Source organism: Loxodonta africana, chromosome 9 (assembly GCF_030014295.1).
Source record: "Loxodonta africana isolate mLoxAfr1 chromosome 9, mLoxAfr1.hap2, whole genome shotgun sequence".
Taxonomy (NCBI): domain Eukaryota; kingdom Metazoa; phylum Chordata; class Mammalia; order Proboscidea; family Elephantidae; genus Loxodonta; species Loxodonta africana.
The window spans coordinates 113,531,034-113,555,802 of record NC_087350.1 but is presented as its reverse complement, the minus strand read 5'-3'; the positions used below and the strand labels follow the sequence as shown (position 1 = coordinate 113,555,802).

The 24,769-nt window shown below is 42.8% G+C and overlaps 2 protein-coding genes across 6 annotated transcripts in view; one reads left to right on the top strand and one right to left on the bottom strand.

Annotated features, from left to right (window-relative positions):
• PIP5K1B (phosphatidylinositol-4-phosphate 5-kinase type 1 beta) overlaps positions 1 to 24,769 on the top strand; it is a 264,099-nt gene that overhangs the window by 43,850 nt on the left and 195,480 nt on the right. The window lies entirely within an intron of this gene.
• On the bottom strand, positions 954 to 1,534 carry LOC111747795 (mitochondrial import inner membrane translocase subunit TIM14-like). The gene has a single exon (XM_064290552.1). The coding sequence runs from the start codon at positions 1,309 to 1,311 to the stop codon at positions 1,036 to 1,038; it is 276 nt and encodes a 91-aa protein (XP_064146622.1). The 5' UTR covers positions 1,312 to 1,534; the 3' UTR covers positions 954 to 1,035.

Genomic DNA, 24,769 nt, shown 5'->3' with positions numbered 1-24,769 from the left:
TCCGCATCCTCTTTTTTATTTGAATAGTTTCTGCATGTACAATTTGGTGACACTGATTACATTCTTCGAGTTGTGTAACCATTCTCACCCCACTTCTCTGAGTTGTTCCTACCCCGTTAACATAAACTCACTGCTCCCTAAGGTTCTGTCTGAGCATCTTTTCATGTGTTCACTGGCCATTTGAATATCCTGTTTGGTGAAAAGTCTATTAAAGTCTGTTGCCCATTTTATGATTGGCTAATTTGTCTTTTGGTTGTTAAGTAGTCAAAGTTTTAAATATATGTTGGTTATTAGATTCTTGTCAGTAGTTTTAAATTTTATAGTTGTTACATTAAAAAAGTAAACAAACAGGCAAATTAATTTTAATTGATGTATTTTATTTAACCCAACATATTTTAAGATATCATTTAACATGTAAGTAATATAAAAATGTTAATGAGATACTTTATATTCTTTTTTTCATATGAAATCTTCCAAATTTGGTGTGTATTTTACAGTTATAAAAACCAAACATGTCAATTCAGACACTAGATTTTTATCAGAAATGCTTGATCTAGCTTTGATTTAATACAATGTAGTTGGAAAAGTAGTCTCACATATCCAAGTTGTTCCAAGCATGCTAAAATATTCCCCAATAACTGAAACAAGCATCGTTTTTTTAAATTGACATTTAACTTAATTACAATTTAATAAAATAAAAACTTCAGTTCCTGAGTTGCACTAGCCACACTTCAAGTGCTGACTAGCCGGAGGTAACTAAAGGCTATAGTACTGTGCCTTGCTTCTGCTCCGTCACGGGAGGTCGCTATGAGTAGAAAATCGACTCGACAGCACCCGACAACGTCAACAATGTATTATCCTAGCCATGTTTTGTCTGGCTTCATCTAAACCATTCTAAAGAGGCTTTTTAAAAATATATATATATATATATTTTTTACTTTGTGCTAAATCATTTTTAAAAATCAAAGCTTTGAGGTATTTTATTATAAAAAGTCAGACTCATTCATATACATAAACTAGTATGTACTTTAAAATTCATTTTTTAGCTTGACCTTCTAATAAGTCTTTAGCTTCATTGATTTTGGCTGCTATATAAGGTGATCCTCCCTTGTCTGGGTGATTGAAGAGCATAATTCGTCGATGAGCATCTCTGATTTTTCCTTTATTGGCAGTGGGGCTTACACACAGTATCAATGCTGCTCCCCGTTTTGTCATTTTGGGTTCAAATCCACCTCTGTAATAGCCCCCACTGAAGGCAGATTTTGGTAGACTTTGAAAGACTTGTTTTACTTGAGGCTCCACATGCTTCATGGCTTGCAAAACATAATGGCCTGCAAATCCTGTGGCAGCGATGGTCAGTCCGACTGCAACAACAGTGCCGGCCACGGCTCCGGCTCGGCTGCCCTACCTCCACCGCGAGCGCAGTTCATCCCAGCCCAGAGGCCGTGGCCACACAGACAGCTACGCAAAAATATATATATTAAAAAAAAAAATTTCAAGACATTCTAAAGAGTTTTATCCTCAAATTTTCCCATTGACATTTTCTACCTCCAGAACCCCCCTTGCCGTCGAGTCAATTCCGACTCACAGCAACCCTGTAGGACAGAGTAGAACTGATCCGTAGGGCTTCCAAGGCTGTAATCTTTATGGAAGCAGACTGCCACATCTTTCTTCTGCTGCTCAGTTCAAACTGCCAACCTTTCCATGGGCAGCCAAGCGCTTTAACCACTCAGGCATAACAACCAGGACCAGGCAGTGTTTCGTTCTGTTGTACATGGGGTCACTATGAGTCAGAACCGACTGGACGGCACTTATGTCATAACAGCTTAGCTTAGGTGAGGGCAGAGAAGGGAATAGCCCTATCCGACGTGATCGTCTGCACGAGCTCCTGGCTCTCCTTTGCGGAATGAATGTTCACACGCTTTGTTACATGTTTGCATATTTGATTATTTATTACAGGAATAGTTGGTCTCTGAGGTGAAATTGCTGCTGTACCAAATGACCACAGACTTAGCAGCTTAAAGCAACACATTATAGTATCTGGTGTTTCTGGAGGTTAGAAATCAGAGATTGGGCTCCCTGGGCTAAAATCAGTGTGTCACCAGGACTTTGTTCCTTCTGGAGGCCCTAGGAAAGACCCTGTTTTCTTGCCTTCTCCGTGTTCTAGAGGCCAGCTGCATTCCTCGGCTTGTGACAGCTTCCATCTTCAAGCCAGCAATTCCCGGTTGAGTCGTCTTCATAACACATCACTCTGACACAGACTGCTCTGCCTCCCACTTCTATTTAAAAGACCCTTTTTGTGATTACATAAGGAGCTCTGGTGGCACAATGGTTAACCCACCCAGCCACTCCGCAGGAGAAAGATGTGGTAGGCTTCTTTGGAAACTCTATGGGGGCAGTTCTCCTCTCTCCTATAGGGTCACTTTGAGGAAGAATCTACTTGACAGCAATGGGTTTTTGTGATTATGTACATTGGGCCCACCCAGATAATCCAAGATAATCTCCTTAAGGTCAGCTGACTAGCAATCTTAATTCCCCCTTATCGTGTAATATAACATAGTCACAGGCTGCAGAAATTCGAGCATGGACATCTTTGAGGGATGATTATTCTGTCTACTGTATTGCCATTTCCCTGAGCTTTTGTAGTTTTTACCCATAATATCAGTGCTAGTAATCTTTGTCGCTCTGTTGCTTGTCCCACCCTGAGTTAGGTGGCTGGCGGTGAATGGAAGGCAGAAGTCAACCGAAAGAATTGGGGCTCAGGGAGGCAGCGGAGGCTCAGTGGTAGAATTCTTACCTTCCATGTGGGAGGCCTGGGTTCGATTCCTGGTCAGTACACCTCATGCACAGCTGCCACCTGTCAGTGGAAGCTTGCCTGTTGCTATTCAGGTTTCAGCGGAGCTTCCAGGTCAAAGCCCTGGGGATTTCTTAGCACTGGTTACACAGAAAAAGTTCTTTTACCCCAGGACGTGTTCCCTTCCATTGAAAGTTAGAAACTGTTTCCTTCTAAAGAAATAGGAATGCATTGCCTAAGCTTAATGCCTTTTATCTCTAATTAAATATATCATAATGTTGGCCAAAGTTGAGTGTGCAGTTTCCTTCCCTCTGCTGAGCAGGTGGTTGAAAGTGGTGGAATGTTGCCTTTCTGAATAGAGAACCATAATGTCCTTGTGAACATGCTCATTAAAATAGAAAAATTGGACTGTGTTAGTTTGCATTTCAGTCTGCTCTTTGGGGTAGATTTTTCTCTCTGGCTCGCACTGTACTTATTCGCATCTCTGGTGGAAATGCCACATCCATTCGCGGATGAATTAGGCCATTATCGCAGACTTAGAGGGAACTCTTCACAGTTTACCGTTAGCATTTGGAACAGGTGTACAAGAAGCTAATGTGGAAGAGGTAAGGCGGTGATGTCCCCAGTGGGCTTATTCTAGGTGACAAATCTTGCACTTGTCTTTGGGTTGCCGGTGTTATTTGGACTTTACCTTATGAAGTGCTAGTCTGGAGAATAATAAATTGGTTGGGGGGTTGTTCAAAGCTTAAGCTCAGTTTCACTTTTACTGTGGAGCTTAACCAGTTACTTAGTGTTTATGAGTACACATTCTGGGCCCGAGTCTTTGGAAGGCAATGGGGGTACCGTCCTTAGAGCTGCCATACCATATAACTCCAGGGTTGCCATTCACATCTCTCTGTCATCTGTGTGAGTGGTGCCCCCCTGGAGTTGTGTAGTGGAATTCTGTGTGGCCTAGTGCAAGGACCTTGGTGTTCCCTACCAGAGGGCCCATAGCCCAGTAAACCTATTGCCACTGAGTCGATTCCAACTCATAGTGACCCTGTAGGACAGTAGAGCTGCCCCATAGGACTTCCAAGGCTGTAATCTTTACATAAGCAGGCTGCCACATCCTTCTCCTGCGGAGTGCCTTATGGATTTGAACCGCCAACCTTTCACTACTGAGCCACCAGGGTTTCTTGTAGCCCAGTAGGGAAGAGATTTATGAACAGACCCAATTCTCATATGATGTCTGAGTAGGTTAAAACAAAACAAAACAAAACAACACCCACCTGCCATTGAGTTGATTCTAACTCATGGCAGCCCTCATGTGTACGAGAGTAGAACTGTGTTCCGTAGGGTGTTCAACGGCTGATTTTTTGGAAGTAGATCACCAGGCCTTTCTTCCAAGGCACCTCTGGGTGGGCTGGAACCTGCAACCTTTTGGTTAGCAGCCAAGCATGTTAACTGTTTGCACCACCCAGAGCAATAGAAACACAGAGGAGAGTATCTAACTTTTCCTGGGATGGACTGGAGTATCTGGGATGGTCTCTCAAAGGAGGCTCAGCCTAAGCTGAATCTTGAAAGATCAGTAAGGAGATGATCAGATGAGAAAAAGTTGGACAGTTTAATGGGCAAAGCCAATATGAGTGAAGGTGTGTAAAAAGCATGCCACATTTCAAGAGCTGCAAATATGTCAGTCCAACTGACTTGAGAGACCCACGGGGAGATGCAGTGAGGCAAAGCCTTTAGCCTTTCTGTGCCTTAGTCCACCACTTCATGAAGTAAAGAGAACACAATTCTAGCTACCCTATGAGTTGTTGTGAGTTCTAAACGAGAGAACTCAAATAAAATGCCTGACACGTGAAAAGCACTTAACAAATAGCAGTTGTTGATGACCACAATGATGATCAGAGCCATGGTCTTAGAGGAGGCTGAGAAAGTAGGCAAGATCAGCGTAGCCCTGCCGAGGAGCCCTGGTATAATACTGCCTGTGTGGGGAGGTTATTGAAGGGTTTTGTTTTATTTTTACCACGCTCTGCAGCTTTGTCGTTTCTAAGCTGTATCATCATTTCCCAAGGCTGATTAGACCCTGGCGAATTGATTATGCTACTCAGAGTCATCAGAGAGACTGACGAAGAAAAATGCCACTTTATCACTTTGCACTCAAAGTGAAAACCACTCGGTGTGCTGTGATAATTATGGCGGTGAGGTGGTGTGTTGTCTTCTTGGGAATTGACAAAGCTCCTTGAACTCTTGTGATAACATCCAGTGGTTTCCTAAGTGAGGATGAGAATTAAAAACAAAACAAAAAACTGCTGTTGAGTCAATTCAGACTCCTAGCGACCCTATGAGGATGAATGCTGTGCAGGCCTAGTTTTACGAGACGGTGCCAACCAGGGTATCGGGCTTGTTCTCTTACATACGTGTCTGCCAGAGAGATGACGCTCCGAGCGCCTGGTTCAGGACACCTTCTTCTTCAGAAATGCTGATGACACTTTGATATTTGCATCTTTCTTCTTTTGTAGCTATCTCTCTTAAGCCCCACCCCCCTCCTTTTTATTGCTACCTTTGTTTTAGTGTACTTTCAGAAGACGTCATGGTTTTTAATTCTCTTTAAGGTCAGCTGCTCTTTGATAATATTTCAGGTTTTACCTTAACCTCAACAATAAAAGACTCCATTTTTTGTTGTCATTAGTTGCTGCAACTCATAGCGACCTTAAGTATAATATAACAGAAGGAAAAGTTGCCCAGTCCTGCGCCATCTTCGTGATCGTTGGTATGTTTGAGTCCATTGTTGAGACTGTTGTGTCAATCCATCGCATGGAGGGGTTTTCCTGTTTTCACTGACCCTCTTCTTTACCAACCAAGATGTCCTTTTTCTAGTGATTGGTCTTTCCTAGTGATGTGCCCAAAGTCAGTGAGTTGACGTCTTGCGGTCCTCACTTGTAAGGAACATTCTGGTTGTATTTCTTCTAAGTCTGATTTGTTTATCCTTTTGCCAGTCCATGGTATATTCAGTATTCTTTGCCACCATGTTTGAATGCGTCAATTCTTTTTCCTTCCTTTTTTATTATCCAGCTTCTGCACACATGTGAGGCAGGTAAAAAGACCATGGCTTGGATCAAGCATATCTTAGTTATTAAAATGGTATCTTTGTTTTTTATAACTCTAAGGTTAAGAGCTACAACTGCTAACCAAAAGTTCGGCAGTTAGGATCTACCAGGTGGTCCTTGGAAACCCTATGGAGCAGTTCTACCCTGTCCTATAAGGGTCGCTATGAGTTAAAATTGACTTGATGGCATTTTTTTTTTTTTTAAAGAGGTCTTTGGCAGCAGATTTGCCCAGTGCAATGTGTTTGATTTTTTAACAGCTGTTTCAGTGGGCATTGATTGTTGATCTAAGTAGAATGAAATTGTTGACAACTTCATTTTTTTTCTGTTTATTATGATGTTGTTTAATGTTCATTTGTTCTTTGCATTCAGGAGCTAACCACTGGGTTATTTGGGGGACTATTTAGTCATTAATCCCATCTATTGTGGCTGAATTCACAGCACTATTAATTACACAGGTTGGCCGTTCCATTTCTCAGGTTCAGCTTATTTTCCCAGCGTGTGATTTTTAATCGTCTCTTACACTAGGTTTGGAATCTTTTATATCTGGGGGACAATTAGTTCAATGAAAGAGAAAGACCTGGTGATCTACTTACAAAGATTACAGCATGGGAAACCCTACAGGGCAGTTCTACTCCATCCTATAGAGTTGCTCGGAGTCAGAATTGGCTCTACAGCACCCAACAAAAATAACATAGTTCAATGAAGGAGCCTTGGTGGTGCAGTGGTTCAAGTACTTGACTACTAACTGAAAAGTTGGCAGTTCAAACCCACCAGCTGCTCTGAGGGAGAAAGATGTGGCAGTCTACTCCCGTAAAGATTTACAGCCTCGGAAACCCCATGGGGCACTTCTGTTCTCTCCTTTAGGGTTGCTAGGAGTTGGAATCAACTCAGTGGCAATGGGTGGTTGTATATAGTTTACTGAATGAGCTGGGAGGGTAAGATCTCTCATTGAAGTCACTGCATTTGTATAATAATAAACATTCTTTCCTTAAAGTACAACCATAACCCTCTCAGAGCCCTGGTGGTGCAGTGGTTAAGAGCTTGGCTGCTAACCAAAAGGTTGGCACTTTGAATCCACCAGCTGCTCCTTGGAAACCCTTTGAGGGCAGTTCTACTCTTTCCTGTATGGTCAAGTCAGAACTGACTTGATGGTAATGGGTTTTTTTTTGAAGGGAGGGGTTTATAGTCCCCTAGGGACCCCCGGTAGCACAGTGGTTAAGAACTCCGCCAACTGAAAGGTTGGCAGTTTGAATCCATCAGCTGCTCCTTGAAAACTCCATGGGACAGTTCTACTCTGTCTTATAGGGTCGCTATGAGTTGGAATTGACTAATGGCAATGAGTTAGAGTTTATAGGCCTCTAGATCCCTGGGTGGTGCTCACCTACAAACCTAAAGGTTGGCAGTTTGAATTCACCCAGTGGCACCATAAAGATTAAATAAAGATTACAGCCAAAAAAAGGCTTGTGGAGCAGTTCTACTCTTGAACACATCGGGTGGCGGTGAGTCAAAGTCAACAACAAGTACTGTGGTCCTCTACAGCTTGAGTATCTTTCTATTGAATACTTTAATATAAGCATTTATTTTGCTGGGTTTTCATTAATCCTACCATATAATCCTGTAAGTTACATTATATATATTATCAAACATTGCAGGGTCAGGTAAATTAGGCAATAATTTACCAAAACAAAACTAATAATGGTAGGACAGGCTGAGAATTTATTCTAGTTATATTTGATAAAGTAAATCTTTTCTTCCACTTGCCATTCTGATATCATCTCTTAGTGGCATCTCTTAATCAGAAACTTTGATGCAGCCAACAGATGTAATTTTATGTTTGAACTTGCAAGTATTACTTTGATTCCTCTAATGATAGTTATTGAAAGCGCTGGAGTACTTTACATGTGTTAGGCGTGTGAATTTGCTAGTAAAACCAGGGTTAAAAAAAGTGGGGAAGGCCTGTGCAAATCCACTGCCTTTTGGAGTAGAGATTCTGAATATTGGTTTTAAAGGATTACTTGAGTGGCATGCTGCAATCTCCGCTCTTAAGGTGAAATTCACTTGTGGGTCATTTGTCCTTAACTGATTAAAAAAAAAGAAGAAGAAGAAGTGAGCATGCACCATGCTTTTGCTCCAAAGAAAATCAGGTGCAGTTGTTCCTAATGAGTGCTTATTTAAAAATGAAAGAACCAAGTAAATTGCACACCTAATTTTTAGTGTTTTGAGCATTACAGATGTTGACGTTGTGGTGAAGCAGAGTTTCTATTTAGCATCATTTTGAAAATTCATTCCATGAAGCAGTTAGAGATAAGATTTGGTGAGGTACCTGTGCTCTCCAAAGAATGTTGAATTCCATGCTCTAGCAAAAACATTTTGTAACGATATCTTGGTACCAGTGACGTCACTGGGGTTGGTGTCACCCTCGCATACTAAGGACCACAACATTCTAGCTAAAACATCAGAAAATTTGACAAAATCAGCGACCGTAAAAACACCGGCAGCAGTGATAACAACAGCCTGTGCTTGTATCGCCAGCGCCCGAAAGCACGTGATTCGAAGCGTTATCGTAACTGGGTAATAATGACAGCTCTGGCCCGAGCGCGTTAGAAGGGTCCAAAAGTAAATCACCATAGAGTTTTAGTCTTGTAGGTATATTGATACATGTGAGCTGGGCTTACGAAAAATGTTTTTGTTGTTATAACTAACTACAGGAAAATTTTTATAAAAATAATAAATTTCTGTGGAAACACAGCAGGAAAATTTTTGTAGGTGTCATTTTGGTGTTACCCCCTCTGACAGTGTCAACGGTGAGGTCTGAACCCCTCCAGTGACACCCCTGCCTCGTACGTATTTATATTGATACAACATGGAAATCATGGTTCTCCCATACTTGGAACAAATGTAGAGCAAAATTTCAGCCAGAGCTCCAGAGCTGTTTCTAAAAGTGTAAAGTATCTTGGTTCTTTTTAATTCCCCAGCAAAACAGGAACTAAGATTTAAGAAATAATTGAACATATTATTACTATTTTATGTATAGATAAAAACAGACCTTTAAAGTGAGCTGCTAACATATTATTGTGAAGGGCCAAAAAGCATATGAAAAGAATGTTGAACTTGTTAGCAATTTTAAAATAATAAAAAAAAAAAGTGCCAATTTTGTTATCTAGGTTTATCTAAGAGAATGATACCATCTAGGGCTATCTTACTGTTTGGAATGCTGCCTGATGTAAACTTTCACAAGGATGATGTCTTCATCAAAAGCCTTGAAGTCCATATCCTCTGATCTAGCAGCTCTACCTCCAGGAATTTAGCCTAAGGAGACTTTTGGGCAAGGGGACCAAAAATAAAGAACAAGGATATTCATTGTAGCGTTGTTTATAATGTAAACAATTAGAAACACCTGAAATATTTTGTATCCAGCGAATACCTTGTTAGCTATGTAGAATGATACTATGTAGGAAAAGAGGACATGATACGGTGACTTACCAACCAGTATGTATAGTATAGGCTCATTTATGGCTACAGAAAATGTGTGTGCACTGGGAATTGATGGATGTATATGACAGAATGTTAAGTGCATGCTAGATTGCAACAAAACTTTGTTTTGTTCTTTGTCAATATTTTTAAAGATAAGAAATATGCACATGTATTTCTTGTAAGGGAAAAAAAAGTTTTAAAGTTTTTAAATGTATCTATCTTTGACTTTTTTTTTTTTTTTTAATCTTTGACTTAGGAGGCCTGGTGCTGTAATGGTTAAGCATTTGGCTGCTAACTGAAAGGTTGGTGGTTCAAACCCAGCCAGCAGCTCTTCTGGAGAAAGACCTGACAATCTGCTCCTGTAAAGATTACAGCCTAGAAAACCCTATGGGGCAGTTGACTCTGTCGCATGGGGCTGCTATGAGTCTCATCTTTGACTTAGCAGTTCTGCTTTTACCTCTCTGATAGTTACAGATTGAAGAGCATGCAAAGATGTGTATTAAATAATATTCACTGCAGCGTTGTTAAAAGCAGTAAAAATGAGTGGCTAAATGAGTGAATAACCTGTCTATCTATTCCCCGTTGTCAGGAATTTAAGAAGGTCATCTCATAACCAAGCTTCACAGCCCTTGGAATTGAACATGTAAATCTATATTTATTGATATGGGAAGGATGGTCACAACATATAATATAGAAAAGGCAGGTGAATAAGCCTGCTGAGTGTGTGTGTAGGCAGGTAGGTAGGTATGTAGATAAATAAAAGTCTGGAATATTTTACATGGCAATGTCAATAATAATTATTTCCGGGCAATGAGATTTGTGGATAATTTCCAACTTTCCCTATGTGTCTGTATTTTTTTAAACTTTGTACAGTGAAGGAAACTTATTTTATTACCAATAAAAGTAAAAATCGACAAAACTAGGGATCAAGAGAAGAAATAACCAAACAAAGTATTGTGAGGTACTGTGTGAAACTCTCTGCGTATAGATGCAAACCAAACCAAACCAGACCTGTTGCTGTCAAGTCGATTCTGACTCACAGCGACCCTATAGGACAGTGTAGAACTGCCTCACAGGATTTCCAAGGAGCACCTGGTGGATCTCAACTGCTGACCTTTTGGTGAGCAGCTGAGCTCTTAACCACTGCACCACCAGGGTTCTGTATAGATGAAATGGGTAGTATTTCTAAGAACGTTTACTAAATCAAAGTGGCTCCCCAGGAGAGAGAACTTAAATCAGTAATGCTGAAAGAAATGGAAAAGTTGTCAAAAGGTGCTCCCTAAATTCCAAATGCCAGCCTCCAATGGCCTCAGTGAATTCCTCCAACATTCAAGGATGTTCATATTATTAAGTAGGGTGATCATATAATTTACTGAACCCACTGCCTTCGAGTCGATCCTGACCCATAGCAACCCTATAGGACAGAGTAGATCTGCCCCATAGCATTTGTTTATGGAAGCAGATTGCAGGTCTTTTCTCTTACAGTGCTGCTGGATGGGTTTGAACTGCCCACCTTTTGGTTAGCAGCCAAGTACTTAACCACCGTGCCACTAGGGATCCTTAAGAATTTACTAAAAGGGGCTTTAATTGGGCCAATACATATAAACCAGGACTATCCCATGTAAACCTGGATGAATGTTTACACTGCTCTTTCAGCTTTTTTCTGAGTACAGAAAAAAGGACAAACTTCTACTTTTTTGTTTTTTTTTTTTAGGGTGCCAAGAGGATCTTAATACCAGAGTATCACAAAGATAGCACATATGCACGTATGAGTATACACTAGACAGATCAATCGTGCTCATGAATATTGATGCAAAACCCTTCAATAAAATACCATCAAATAGAATATAGTGGTACAATAAATAGATACCATGATCAAGCGGGTACATCACAGGAATATAAGCTCAGTTCCGTGTCAGAGAAGTGAGCCTTCACACTAGATAGATCAAGACAGAAAAGTCTACGTGGTCATCCTACTAAAAAAAAAAAAAAAATTTTTTTTTTTGGACACCAAAAATGCTTTGCTAAATTTCAGCATCCAGCGATACGTCGGTTATGGCAGTCTTTACATGGCTGTATACATTTGTTGATACTCACTGAACTATCTGCTTTAAAAGGGTGAATTTTATTGCATGTATATTACACCTCAGTAAACTTAACTTTAAAAAGAATAAATATGTGGGGTCAAATTGACAACAGCAATTCAAAAGATTAGATAGGAAACTTGGGGGGCAGTGAGTTTATGTTAAAGAGGGAAGAACATTTTGGAAGAGGAGGGTGAGAATGGTTGCACAACTTGAAGAATGTAATAATGTCACTGAATTGTACATGCGGAGGTTGTTTGAGGTGGTGTAAATGTTCTCTCCCATGTATTTTCAATACCACCAACAAAATGAAATTATGACATAAGAATTAATAAAATTAGTCTATGTGAACAACAACAAAATCCTACACATGTTCTTGATTAAAAAGAAAAAAATTAACTTCGTAAAATAGGAATTAAGTAGAATTTGTTACTTTTATTACTTTAAGTGCAATGTGTGGTGTCAGGCCAAACCAGCACCATATTTTGTGAAACACTAGAAGCGTTCCCATTTAAATCAGATCCGTGATAAGGATGCTTACCTTCACTGAAATCATAAAGCTTGCTTGACTAGCCAAGAGATAAGAGAAAGAAATAATAGATATAAATACCAGAGAGGAAGTTGCAGACATCGTTACTGGTGGGTATAATGGTTGCAAAGGAGCCCTGAAGGCAGGAAGGTTGAATGCACAGCTGCCAACTGAAAGGTTGGTGATTCGAACCCACCGAGTGGCTCCAAGGGAGAAAGACCTGGTGATCTGCTTCCTAAGCTTCAAGATCACAGCCTCGGAAATGCTATGGGGCAGTTCTGCTCCGTCATATGGAGTTGTTATGCGCCAGAATAGACCTGATGGCACCCGATGACAACAACATAATGATTGCACATCCAGGAAGTAGAGAATCAAGTGAAAAATTATTAGAAACAAAGGAAGTCAGTAAGATGTGTGGCTGGTTATAACTGGGGTGGTGGGAAGAGGTAGGAGGAGAAGGAAAAACTGGATACATTCATAATCCACTCGGACAAGCTTCAAGGCCTCAGGTCTGCTGTGGCCGATCATCATTGCCCACCATGACTTGTATTCACAGGATGTACACCTGGCCCCATGCTGAGCACCGGAGCTCACTCATTTGCCTATAAGACATGGCTGCCACTTCCTCTTAGGGATCATGAGGCCAGAGACAGGGGTTTGATATAAATGAAATGACAGAGCACCTTATGGAAAGAAGAATGTTCAAGCACCTGAAGACAAATAACAGTCTTGGGGAAAGAGGGCAAAGACTGTAATGAGATAAAAGAATGGCTTGTGTGTTGCTATGATGCTGAACAGGTTTCAGCGGAGCTTCCAGACTCAGATAGACTAGGAAGAAAGGCCTGGTGATCTAATTCCAAAAATTAGCCAATGAAAACCCTATGGATGACAACAGAATATTGTCTAATATAGTGCTGGAAGATGAGCCCCCACTTGGAAGACACTCAAAATACACAGTGGCCACAATGGACACAAACATACTGAAGCTCATGAAGATGGTGCAGGACTGGGCAAGGTTTCATTCTGTTATACTTGGGGTCACCATGAATCAGAGCCAACCCCACAGCAGCTAACAACAACTATATGATGATGATGTTGATAACGACATTGTCTGGTGAAAAGTTTCTTGGTTGTAAGGGCTGGAGGAATCTACTGTCTTAGATGTCTAGTTTTTAAGAGCAGAGTAAAGAAGAAAATTCTGTACCACTTCCTAATAAGCGGGAACTTTCAGATGGCTGAACTCCATAGGCGGTCAAAATTCATTTCCAACCCACAAATTGAGCAGAGTCGTGTAGATAAGGCAAACCTAGATTACAGTTGCATTCAGTTTATGAATTAGTGATTCCAGAGGAGATGGCAGTCGAGAAACTTGCCTCTTGGTGCTCATTGTTTTCGGTGCACTCACTTGCCACACTTAGGGCAAAGTAAAGCTGTGGGAAAGGAGAAGGACTTATGAACTGCACAGCACCGTATAGAAACAAACCTCTGTCGGGTCACTAAGAGTCTCAATTGACTCAATAGCAATGGTTTTTTTTTTTTTTTTTTTTTTTTGGTTAGCTTAAAATGTCTTGGAGATTAGCTAACTCTTGACTGTGCAGTTGTCACCTTCTAAAGCCAAAATTCCCTGAGGCACATGCCTTTTGACTCTTTAGGTTTGGGGCAGCAGCTTCTCTGGAACCTTCTACCTGCTCCTCAAAGCATATCATTGTTAGTTGCTGTTGAGTCGCTGTGACTCAACGGTAGGCGATTCAGAATGAAATGTTGCAAAGTCCTGTGTCATCTTCATGATCTTTAGTGTGTTTGTGTCCATTGCTGTGACTGTTGTAGTGCCTTCTAACCTAGGGGCTCATTTTCTAGCACTGTATCAGACAATGTCCTCTTGTCATCCCCTGGGCTTTCATTGGCTAATTTTCAGAAGTAGGCTGCCAGGCCTTTTTCTTCCTAGTCTGCCTTCGTCTGGAAGCGCTGCTGAAACCTGTCCACCATGGGTGACCATGCAGGTATTTGAAATAGTGACAAAGCTTCCAGCACCACAGCAACATGCAAGCCACCACAGTAAGACAGACTGACAGACGGGTGGTGGCCTCAAAATGTACCTGCCAGTTACATGGAGGGAAAGGCACCTTGAGGAGTAATGACCACTGAGACTTCATGAATCCTTTTCTGGTTTCTTCCCCTTTAGTTTTCTTATTTTGTCTGCCAGAGACTGGGTTCCACCTGTTTGTCAGGAATGGCCAAATGCTTGTCCCTGTGCACTGGATTGCATGCCAAGTTCAGTAGCATGGCAGCGGTAATTCAAAACATGGGTTAAGATGAATACATATCAATAAGCCTCTGGGATTAGCCCAGTTGAAAAGTTCAGCACCACTGGGGTAGAAAGCCCATCCTGATGGGGATTAACAAGTAGCTTGCAGCAGGGAACAGTATTTAATGACCCGGCCACATTGTTAGCTTCTGATGGCTTCTCTATGCCGTGGTACCCATCTCTTCCCAGACACACAGACTCAGATCATCAGGACCTTTGAAATGTAGTTTTGTTTATTTCTCCTTCTCAGAAACTGACTACCAGATTGCATCTTTCAACTGACATTCTTTCCACCACATTCTAAAAATTACTACATTCGTTAATGGTGGTAGAAAAATTTGAAAAAAGATCGTGAGAACAGTTGCGTAACCTGAAGAATGCAGTAGTGACACTGAGTTGTACACGTAGAAATGGTTAAACTGCTGTATATTTTGTTGAGTACATTTTCACCAATAAAATGATTTTTTAAAATTACTATATTCCACTCCTCCAAAGATTAAACATAAAATTACCATATGATCCAGAAATTCCACACCTGGGTATAGACCCAGCAGTCTTGAAAGCAAGGACACAAACAGATACTTGTACCCCAGTGTTCGTTGCACCACTGTTTGTGATAGTCAAAAGGTGGTAACAACCCAAGGGCCCTTCAGCAGATGAATGGATAAACAAAATGTGGTTTATACACACAATGGAATGTTATTCAGCCATGAAGAGACATGAAGTCCTGCTACATGGTACAACATGGATGAATCTTGAAAACAGCATGCTAAGTGAAATAAGCCAGACACAAGACAAATATTGTATGATCTTACTTATATGAAATATTAAGAACAGGCAAATGCGTAGAGACCAAAGTTGATTAGTGGTTTCCAGGATCTTGGGAGAGCCCTGGTGACAAAGTGGCTAAGAGCTTGGCTAGTAACCAAAAGGTCAGCTGTTCGAATCCACCAGCCACTCCTTGGAAACCCTATGGGGCAGTTCCACTCTGTCCTAGAGGGTCACTATAAGTCAGAATTGACTCGACGGTAATGGGTACTGAGTTTCTATGTGGAACGATGACAAACTTTTGGGAACAGACAGTGGTGATAGCTGTACAGCACGGTGAATGAACTAATGCACTGAACTGTACACTTAAAATGGTTAAAACAGTAAATCTGTGTAACCACACACACAAAAAAATTAAAACAAAAAAATACTACAGTCTTGGGGTAGAAGATGAAGAGAGAATTTTCTTGTACAGAATTAAACTGAAAACAAGACAGTGCCCTGGTGAGGCAGTCAGTGGAAAAAGGGGGGATGGTCATTTTGTGATCATTGTTATTAACCCAAACAAACCAAACTCATTACTGTTGAGTCAATTCTGACTCTTAATGACCCTATAGAACAGGCTAGAACTGCCCCATAGAGCTTCCAGGGAGCAGCTGGTGGATTCCGCCTGCTGACCTTTTGGTTAGCAGCCAAGCTCTTAACCACTGTGCCACCAAGGCTCCATCGTTGTTGTTACAAAAAACAAAAACCGAATCAAACCCTTTGCTGTTGAGTTGCTTCTGACTCATAGTGACTGTAGGACGCAGTAGAACTGCCCCACAGGGTTTCCGAAGAGCGCCTGGTGGATTCAAACTGCAACCTTTGGTTAGCAGCTGAGCTCTTAATCACTACCCCACCAGAAACGGTTTGTTAGGTGCCAAGAAATCAATTCCAACTCCTAGCAACCATATATGACAGGGGAGAACTGCCCCATAGGGTTTCCAAGGCTGTAATCTTTACAGGAAGGCCTGGTGGCACAGTGGTTAAGAACTCTGCTCCTTGGAAAGGCTATGGAGCAAGTCTCCTTTATCCTATAGAGTGGATGGACTTGACAGCAATGGATTTTTTTTTTTTTTTTTTAATCTTTACAGAGGCAGACTGCCAGATCTTTCTCCCACAGAGCTGCTGGGTGGGCTGGAACCACCAGCCTTTTCGTTAATAGCCAAGGGTTTAACTGCACCACTAAAAAAAAAAACCACTAGGGCTCCTTTTTGTGGTCCTGGCATTGAGTATTTTACTAGAGAGACACCTGTTTGTACAGGGCCTTTCCTGTTGACCTATTATGGACATCATGTCGTTTGATCCTTACAGCAAAGAGGCTGTGTCCCCACTTTATTAATGAGAACAGTGAAGCCTGGAGAGACAGAGAGCCTTGTCCAAGGTTACAGTGCTGGATGGAAGTAGGTAGTCTGAGTCCAGGTTTATACTTTCTTTGCTCTAATCCTGCTGTGCACAAGTAGGTTGAGTCTTTCTAAAGTTTCCCAAAAACTCCACCCAAATGAGAGGCCCAGCTATATAGATCCAACTAGATTGACAGCATCTGCATGTTTTAAGGTTCACCCTATTCCCCTGTTCACTATCCATAAGGCCGTTCCTCCTCCCCTCGTCTTGCCTGATGGATGATGTCAGGAGTGAACCTGATTAATCTCTCAAGGGAGTGATAGTGGGCAGACCGGGAGGAGCATACAGCCATAGAAAAGGGAAGCGGAGAACCGACCATGTCGTTGTTGTCAGCTGCTGTGGAATTGGTCCCCAACTCATGGTGACCTCACGCACCATGGAACAAAATGCCACCCAGTCGTGCACCATCCCCATGATCAGTTGGGGATCAGAAGGTTGTGATCCATAAGGTTTTTGTTGACTGGTACTTAGAAGTAGATCTTCTCTAGGCCTTTCTTCCTAGTCTGTCTTAGTCTGAAAGTCCTGCTAAAACCACCACAGCAACATGCAGGCCTCCCCTGACAGAGGGTGGTGGCTGCGCATGGGTATGTTGGCCGGAATCGAACCTGACTCTCCAGCGTGGAAGGGAGGCATCCTACTGCTGAACCACCACTGCTCTCTGAACTGGTCATACTGTTGGATGAAGGCCTAGGGACAGTCAGACGCCAAACAGAGGGCGCTGAGAAATGGGTATTGCCTAAAATGTTTGAAATGGCTTAGGAACAAGGAGCAATATCATTTTTCTATTTTATTCAAAAGACTTAAGGGAGTAGAGGGTTGAGGGTGGATGGTTATTTTGAATACCTCTTCCCTGATAGTCCCCCATGAAAAAATTGCAGGAAGTACTACAATTCACATTTTTTTTATTTACTTGAACGTCGCTGTGGGCCTAGATTGTAAATGTCTTCCATCAGTTGTTGGAGGTCTTTTTCTTTCCTTTCGCTTCCTCCACATGGTGAATGTGACTCCATGGAAGAGGTATGATGGCTTTTAGGTGTAATAAAAAGTGAACGCTCAGAGGCGTCGGCAGCCCCTCAGTAAACTCCTAAGCCTTATTGTTGCTTTAAAGCTTCAAGAACTGCGCTGAGCAGCTCGAGGGCAGAGATCACAGACGATATCTGCGTTTAGTACCAGTTGTTGTGGAGTCAGTTCTGACTCATGGAAGCCCCATGTGTTTCAGAATGGAACTGTTCCATGGGATTTGCAAGGCTGTGTCCTTTTCAGAAGCAGATTGCCAGGCCTTTCTTCTGAGGTGCCTCTGGGTGGGTTTGAACTGCCAACCTTTCAGTTAGTAGCTGAGTGCTGTCTTAGTTGTCTAGTGCTGCTATAGTAGAAATACCACAAGAGGATGGCTTTAAGGAAAAGAGGTTTATTCCTTCACTGTCTTGTAGATAAAAGTCAGAATTCAGGGTGCCAGCTCCAGCGGAAGGCTTTCTCTCTCTGTGGGCTCTGGGGGAAGGTCCTTGTCATCAATCTTCCCCTGGTCTAGTAGCTTCTCAGCCCAGGGTCCCTGAATCCAAAGGACATGCTCTGCCCCTGGCTCTCATTTCTTGGTGGTATGAGGTCCCTATCCTCTCTGCTCACTTCTCTCTTTTTTATCTCAAAAGGGATTGACTCAAGATACAACCTAATCCTGTAGATTGAGTCCTGGCTCATTAACATAACTGCCTCTAACCCTACCTCATTAACATCATAGAGGTTAGGTGCAGTGTAGTTAATTACTTTTGTGTGTCGCCTTTCTAGCTGCAGTCTTGTAACTCCCACCCAGGTGATTGGGCAGGACTCTGTGATAGGGTAATTGTGACCCACCAAAGGGATTGGTCAGTTTTGCCTAAAAAAAGAGCCAGTTCCAGAGCAGAGAGGAGAATCCCACCACTGCCAGGGAAGAACGGTCAGGAGCTGGCATGTCCTCTGGACCTGGGATCCCTGTGCTGGGAGGCTCCTGGGACCAGGGAACAGACATAGAGAGAGCTGTAAACCTAAAGATGGTGAGAAGTAGTGTCAGGAGAGACCCGGCAGCAGGAGGTGGCTCGGTGGGCTTCGTGGCCCACGAAGAAAGAAAGCTGAGTGCCTTTGGTTCAGAGGCCTAGGGCCAGGGTGAGCATGGCTGGGTAGAGGCTGTCCTAATGAAGAAACTGTATCCTTGAGTGTTCCTGAGCCTAAACTGTAAACTGTTACTTCCCTAATAAGCCCCATAATTGTAAGCATGGCCTGTGAGTTTGGTGTGGCCACTGCAATGAGTTATCAAATCCGGCAGAGAAGTAGAGAGTGCCATGGGAGGGACAGTTTGTGTCAGAATTGGTAAAGATGGCGGAGAGAGGAGGTGTGTCCGACCTCTGCCTCATAGGAATCAGCCTTGGGCTATTGGTCTTGGTTCTGCTTCCCCCTTGTGGGGTTGGAGGAAGTCAGATACCACCCCCGTGCCATTTTTACGTTAGGATTTACAGCACATAGGATAATCACATCAGATCACAAAATGGTGGACAACCACACAATACTGGAAATCATGGCCTAGCCGAGTTGACAGACATTTTGGGGAACACAGTTCAATTCGTAACAAGCACTTAAGCATTTGCACTTCCCAGGGGCTCCTTTGCATTTAGTAGGTTCTCAGTAGTTGTTTGTGGGCAATTATAGAATGGTTGATAACAGCTTCTAAGCTCATGCACGAGATAATCTCTTCTTCCACCGTGATAACAAAATGTGTCCCGTACTTAAACATAATCCCTGCTCTCCACATATGTTCTCACAGCCCCTGCCGAGTTCCACTGACACTCCTTTGACTCTGTGCCATTTCATGAATTATGCTGGGAGGATACCGCTGTGAAGGCAACCGAGCCAACTTTGATTGAGCAGCCTACACAGAGATTGCAGTTGAGAAAGTCACAGGCAGTAAAAAGGGCTTCATTTCCTCCTTGCTGGCTCTTTAGAAGTCACTCACTTCGAAGGCACTGTGGAAACGGGGGCAAGAAGAGCTGATGGTACCCTGGGTGATCGGCAACCAGCCTCACACATCTCCAGTGTTTATGTGAGGGTGCTGGGGCCTCCTGGTATTTAGACCCCCAATGAGATGGAGCCTGAGTGTGTGTGTGTGTGTTTGGTGTGTGTTTCTCTCTCCTTTCTACTGTTAAGGCCAGCTAGCTGCTCTTCCGCTGACCCTTTTCTGTCAGATTTGGGAGCTCAGCATCCCAGTTGAGAGTTAGGCTTATGGTTAGTGTTTGAACTTAAACTTACTTCCAATTGACATGCATTGCCAGGTCTTCACATCTTATTCTGTTCTATAGTTCTCATTTAAGGGGCCCTGGTGGCGCATTGGTTAAGAGCTCGGCTGCTAACCAAAAAGTCAGCAGTTTGAATCCTCCAGCTGTTCCTTGAAAACCCAATGGGACAGTTCTACTGTGTCCTATAGGGTTGCTGTGAGTCAGAATCAACTTGGCGGCAACAGGTTTGGTTTTGGTTTTGGTGGGGCAAGTTAAACGCTTGGCTGCTAACCGGAAGGTTAGTGGTTAGAACTAACCAGCGGCTCAGTGGGAGAAAAGATCCGGCCATTTGCTCCCATAAAGATTACAGCCTAGGAAACCCAATGAGACAGTTCTGCTTTGTCATATGCGGTCACTGTGAGTTGAAATAGACTCAATGGCCCCCAACAACACTTCCCCATTTACATTCCATGTACCCATGCTGTTTTTTCTATATTGAAAACATTTTTGAGTTCTAACTTATATACAGTATAGTATATAAATCTCAAGTATTCAGTTCAGTGAATTTTGACATTTGTGTAGCCTGTGCTAGCAGCACCCAGATCAGAATTTGGGTCATTTCCTTTTTACCCCTCCCTCACTGACAGTCAGTGATCCCAAGGGTGACCAACTGTTTGGACTTCTCTTTCCATAGATTGGTTTTGGCTCCTCTTGAACTTCATGAAAATGGAGTTGTAGAATATGTACTCCTTTGTGTTTGATTTCATTCATTTAATGTTATACTGTGATCCATCTATGTTGCTGAGTGTAGAATTCCATTGTATAATTTATTCACCATTCTCCTGGTTATGGGCATCCGGGTTTTCTCTAGTTTTTAGTTATTACTGATTATGCTACCAGGGATGTCCTCGTACATGTCTTTTGATGGACATAAGCACTCATTTCTGTTGGGTAGATACCGGGAGGAAACCCTGGAAGTGTAGTGGTTAAGTGCTACAGCTGCCAACTGAAAGGTCATCAGTTCAAATCCACCAGGCGCTCCTTGGAAACTATGGGGCAGTTCTACTCTGTCCTGTAGAGTCGCTGTGAGTTGGAATCGACTCAATAGCAATGTGTGGGTTATATACCAGGAGTAGAATTGGTTAGTGATAGGGCATGCATATGTTTTCTTTTGGTGTTGTTGTAAGGTGCCCTCTAGTCATTTCCGACTCGTAGTGACCCTGTGTACAACAGAATGAAACACTGCCAGGTCCTGCAGCATCCTCACAGTCATTGTTATGCATAAGCCCATTGTTGCAGCCACTGTGTCAGCCTGTCTCATTGAGGGTGTTCCTCTTCTTCACCGACCCTCTACTTTACCAAGCATGATGTCCTTCTACATTTTCCCAAAGTAGCTGTACCAATTAACACTCCTTTAGTTCCTGTACTTTCAAAGTGCAATTTTCCTCTGTAACATTTTTATTCTAGGATGGCAGTGCTAGTCGATGCTGTATGTTGAAGTATCTGCCAGTCCATCGCAGATTACATACACACACACATTTGTATTTCACATTCATTCACTGTGTATCCGTAGGTGAATATTTGCCTTGTCTTACACTTGGGGGGAAACTCTGGTGGCATAGTGGTTAAGAGCTACTGCTGCTAACCAAAAGGTCAGCAGTTCAAATCCACCAGGCACTCCTTGGAAACCCTATGGGGCAGTTCTACTCTGTCCTTTAGGGTCACAATGAGCTGGAATCGACTCAACGACAGTGGATTTGGTGGTTTTGGATTATGCTTGGGGAATGCTGAATATACCCTGGACTGCCAGGAGAACAAACAAATCTGTCTTGGAGGAAGTACAGCCAGGATATTCCTTAGAAGTGAGGATGGTGAGGCTTTGACTTGCTTACTTTGGACATGTTATCAGGCGGGATCAGTCCCTGGAGAAAGATACCATGCTTGGTAAAGTAGAGGGCCAGCGAAAAAAAGGAAGACCCTCAACCAAATGGATTGACATGGTGGCTGCAACAATGGGCTCAAACATACCCACTATTGTGATGACAGTGCAAGACCGGGTCATGTTTCATTCTTTTATATGTAGGGTCGCTGTGAGTCCAACCCAGCGCCACAGCACCTAACAACAACGTGCTTGGAGGTTCATAGTGAATAATTGCCCTTAGGAATTAAAAGGACATTGTCTGTAACTTTAAAAAAGCGAATATTAATCGGAATAAAGTTTGACTATTGAGTAGATGTCTGGTTTTGTGACTCAGGAATGAGCATGAATGCCCAGTGTTTGCATGTGGTATGTAATTCATACTCGGACTGAAGCCGGAAGGCCGAATTGACTCAAGAAAGGTCCACTGGATCCGCCTTTGGCATCAGTCATTTGCAACAGGCTGAAATGCACATTATGGCTGCTATTTTCTCTCACTTATCTTTGATTTCTTTGAGAGGAAGCAGTAGCTCAATATATTAAACACTGATTAGCATCCTCTGTGCTGAGCATTTTAATTCTATCAAGTATATCTCAGCCTATGGCTGAAAAAGACTGGAAACCAGGGCCTCAGTTTCTTAGTTTATGTAACAGATGTAACCCACCTGCAGAGGCTGATGAACAGTATAATTAACAATTATGACCTCCATGTGAGAGAAAGAATCACCCAAGTAAGGCTGACTTAGAGCCAGCCTAGAGAAGCCTGGATCGCCTGGATATTCAAATAATAGTTCTCCCCTCTTTTGGATAAAGCTACATTTGTACTGCTGGTGCTGCTTATAAGGAAAGGTCAGGGATGCCTCTCAGCCAATGACATTGGAGCAGAGCCGTGAAGGGATTAAACCAAAAACCAAACCCGCTGCTGCCCAGTCAATTGCTACTCATAGTGACCCTATAGGACAGGGTAGAACTGCCCTGTAGGGTTTCCGAGGCTGTAAATCTTTACAGAAGCAGACTGCCACATCTTTCTTCCTCTGAGTGGCTGGTGGGTTTGAACCGCTGGCCTTTCAGTTAGCAGCCGAGTGCTTAACCACTGTACCACCTGGGCGCCTCTGACTAGATTAAGCACCGTGGATACCTGGAAGAAGACTAACCAATGTGGAGGGGAGCATGCCTGGTGGGCAGAAGAGCAGTGAGGGGCCTCTTTGGCTGGAGGGGAGGGAGGCGGGGTCAGAGGGACAGCAAGGGCCCAACTTAGACAAGGCTCAGGAGGCCACCATCATGACCTCAGCTTTTTCCTAAGTGGGAATCCACGGCAGAAGCGTTTGCTCAGGGAAATGACATGAGTGAACTTTTTTTAAAGGATTGCTTTGAAGATTGGGTGGAGAGCTGATTGCAAAGACAGGGTGGAAACAGGGAAGCCAGTTAAGTTCTCTGATAGATGTACTCAAGCAAGAGCCAAGTGGCATAGATGTTTCATCACTGTGTTTTATTGGTAATAAAATTACAACCAGTAATTGTGTTCTTCGAGACTTAGACAATGTCTGGCACATCCCAGCCACCTTAGTAAGGTAATGATTAAAACCCCTTGCTCTCGAGTCAATTCTGACTCACAATGACCCCATAGGGCAGAATAGAACTGCCCCATAGGGTTTCCAAGGAGCGGCTGGTGGATTCCAACTGCCGACTTTTTGGGTAGCAGCTGAGCTCTTAACTACTTCGCCACCAGGACTCTTTAGGTAATGATTTAGTAATCTGCAAATTAATAATATATTATGGATATTAAGGAGCCCTGGTAGTGTAGCACAGTTCGACTCTGATACTCACGGGGTCACCATGAGTTAGAGTTGACCAGACAATAACTGGAGGGATTGTTTCAAGTGCCTGGCAGGTAGGAGGCACTTGGAAAACGTCGGTCCTTTTCCCTTTCTGTTCTTCCATGTCACTGCATCCTTGATCCACCTCCCGCTTCCTGAAGCTCAGACCTCATTATGCCATTCCTCTTGTCAAAAATCTACCTTGGCTCCCTATTGCCTCACAGACTAAATACAGGCACTTTTGCCTGGCGTTCAATGCTCCATTCCCTGACTCCGACTTCCATCTCCAACTTTTTCCCGTTACTTATTCTTCTCCGTGTATTTGATGTGTTAGCCGATGTCATGGATTGAATTGTGTCCCCCAAAATATCTGTCAACTTGGCTAGGTCATGATTCCCAGTATTGCGTGATTGCCCACCATTTTGTCATTTGATGTGATTTTCATATGTGTTTTAATCCTACCTCTACTCGATGGCAATGGGTTTTTTTTTTTTTATGATGTTAATGAGGTGGGATTAGTGGCAGTTATGTTAATGAGGCAGGACTCAAGATTAGGTTCTGTCTTAAGCCAATCTCTTTTGAGGTATAAAAGAGAGAGGTGAGGAGAGAGACCTCATACTGCCAAGAAAGAAGCACTGGGAGCATAGCATGTCCTTTGGACTCGGGGTCCCTTTGCTGAGAAGCTCCTTGACCAGGGAAGATTAATGACAAAGACCTTCCCCCAGAACCAACAAAGAGAGAAAGACTTCCCCTGGAGCTGGAACCCTGAATTCAGACTTGTAGCCTCCTAGACTGTGAGAGAGTAAATTTCTCTTTGTTAAAGCCATCCACTTGTGGTATTTCTGTTATAGCAGCACTAGGTGACTAAGATGGCCAAATTCACTCCTTTGTATTTACTTCTGCTGCCACTTCTATATGAAATGCCATCTCTCACTTCAAAGCCTCTTTCAAGTGCCATTCACAAAGCTGTTAGTAATCTGCAAGGTCACTGTATTTGGAGTAGGCAGCATCGTGCCCAGAGAGCCCAAGTTCTCTGCCACTTTCTGGGAACGCTGCTTAACCTCTGTGTCTCAGCTTTCCTTGTAAAATGGGGGTAATGATAACACCTACCTCGTAGAGTTGTTGGGAGGATTAAATGAGATACTACTCACGAAGCACTTTGAATAGTAGTGCCTAGCACTTGGAAAGCTTAAATCAGTTTCTATAATTGTAGGCATGAATAACTGACATTATTTTACCATCAAAACCAAAGACCAAACCCATCGCTGTCGAGTCAATTCCAACTCATAGTGTCCCTATAGGACAG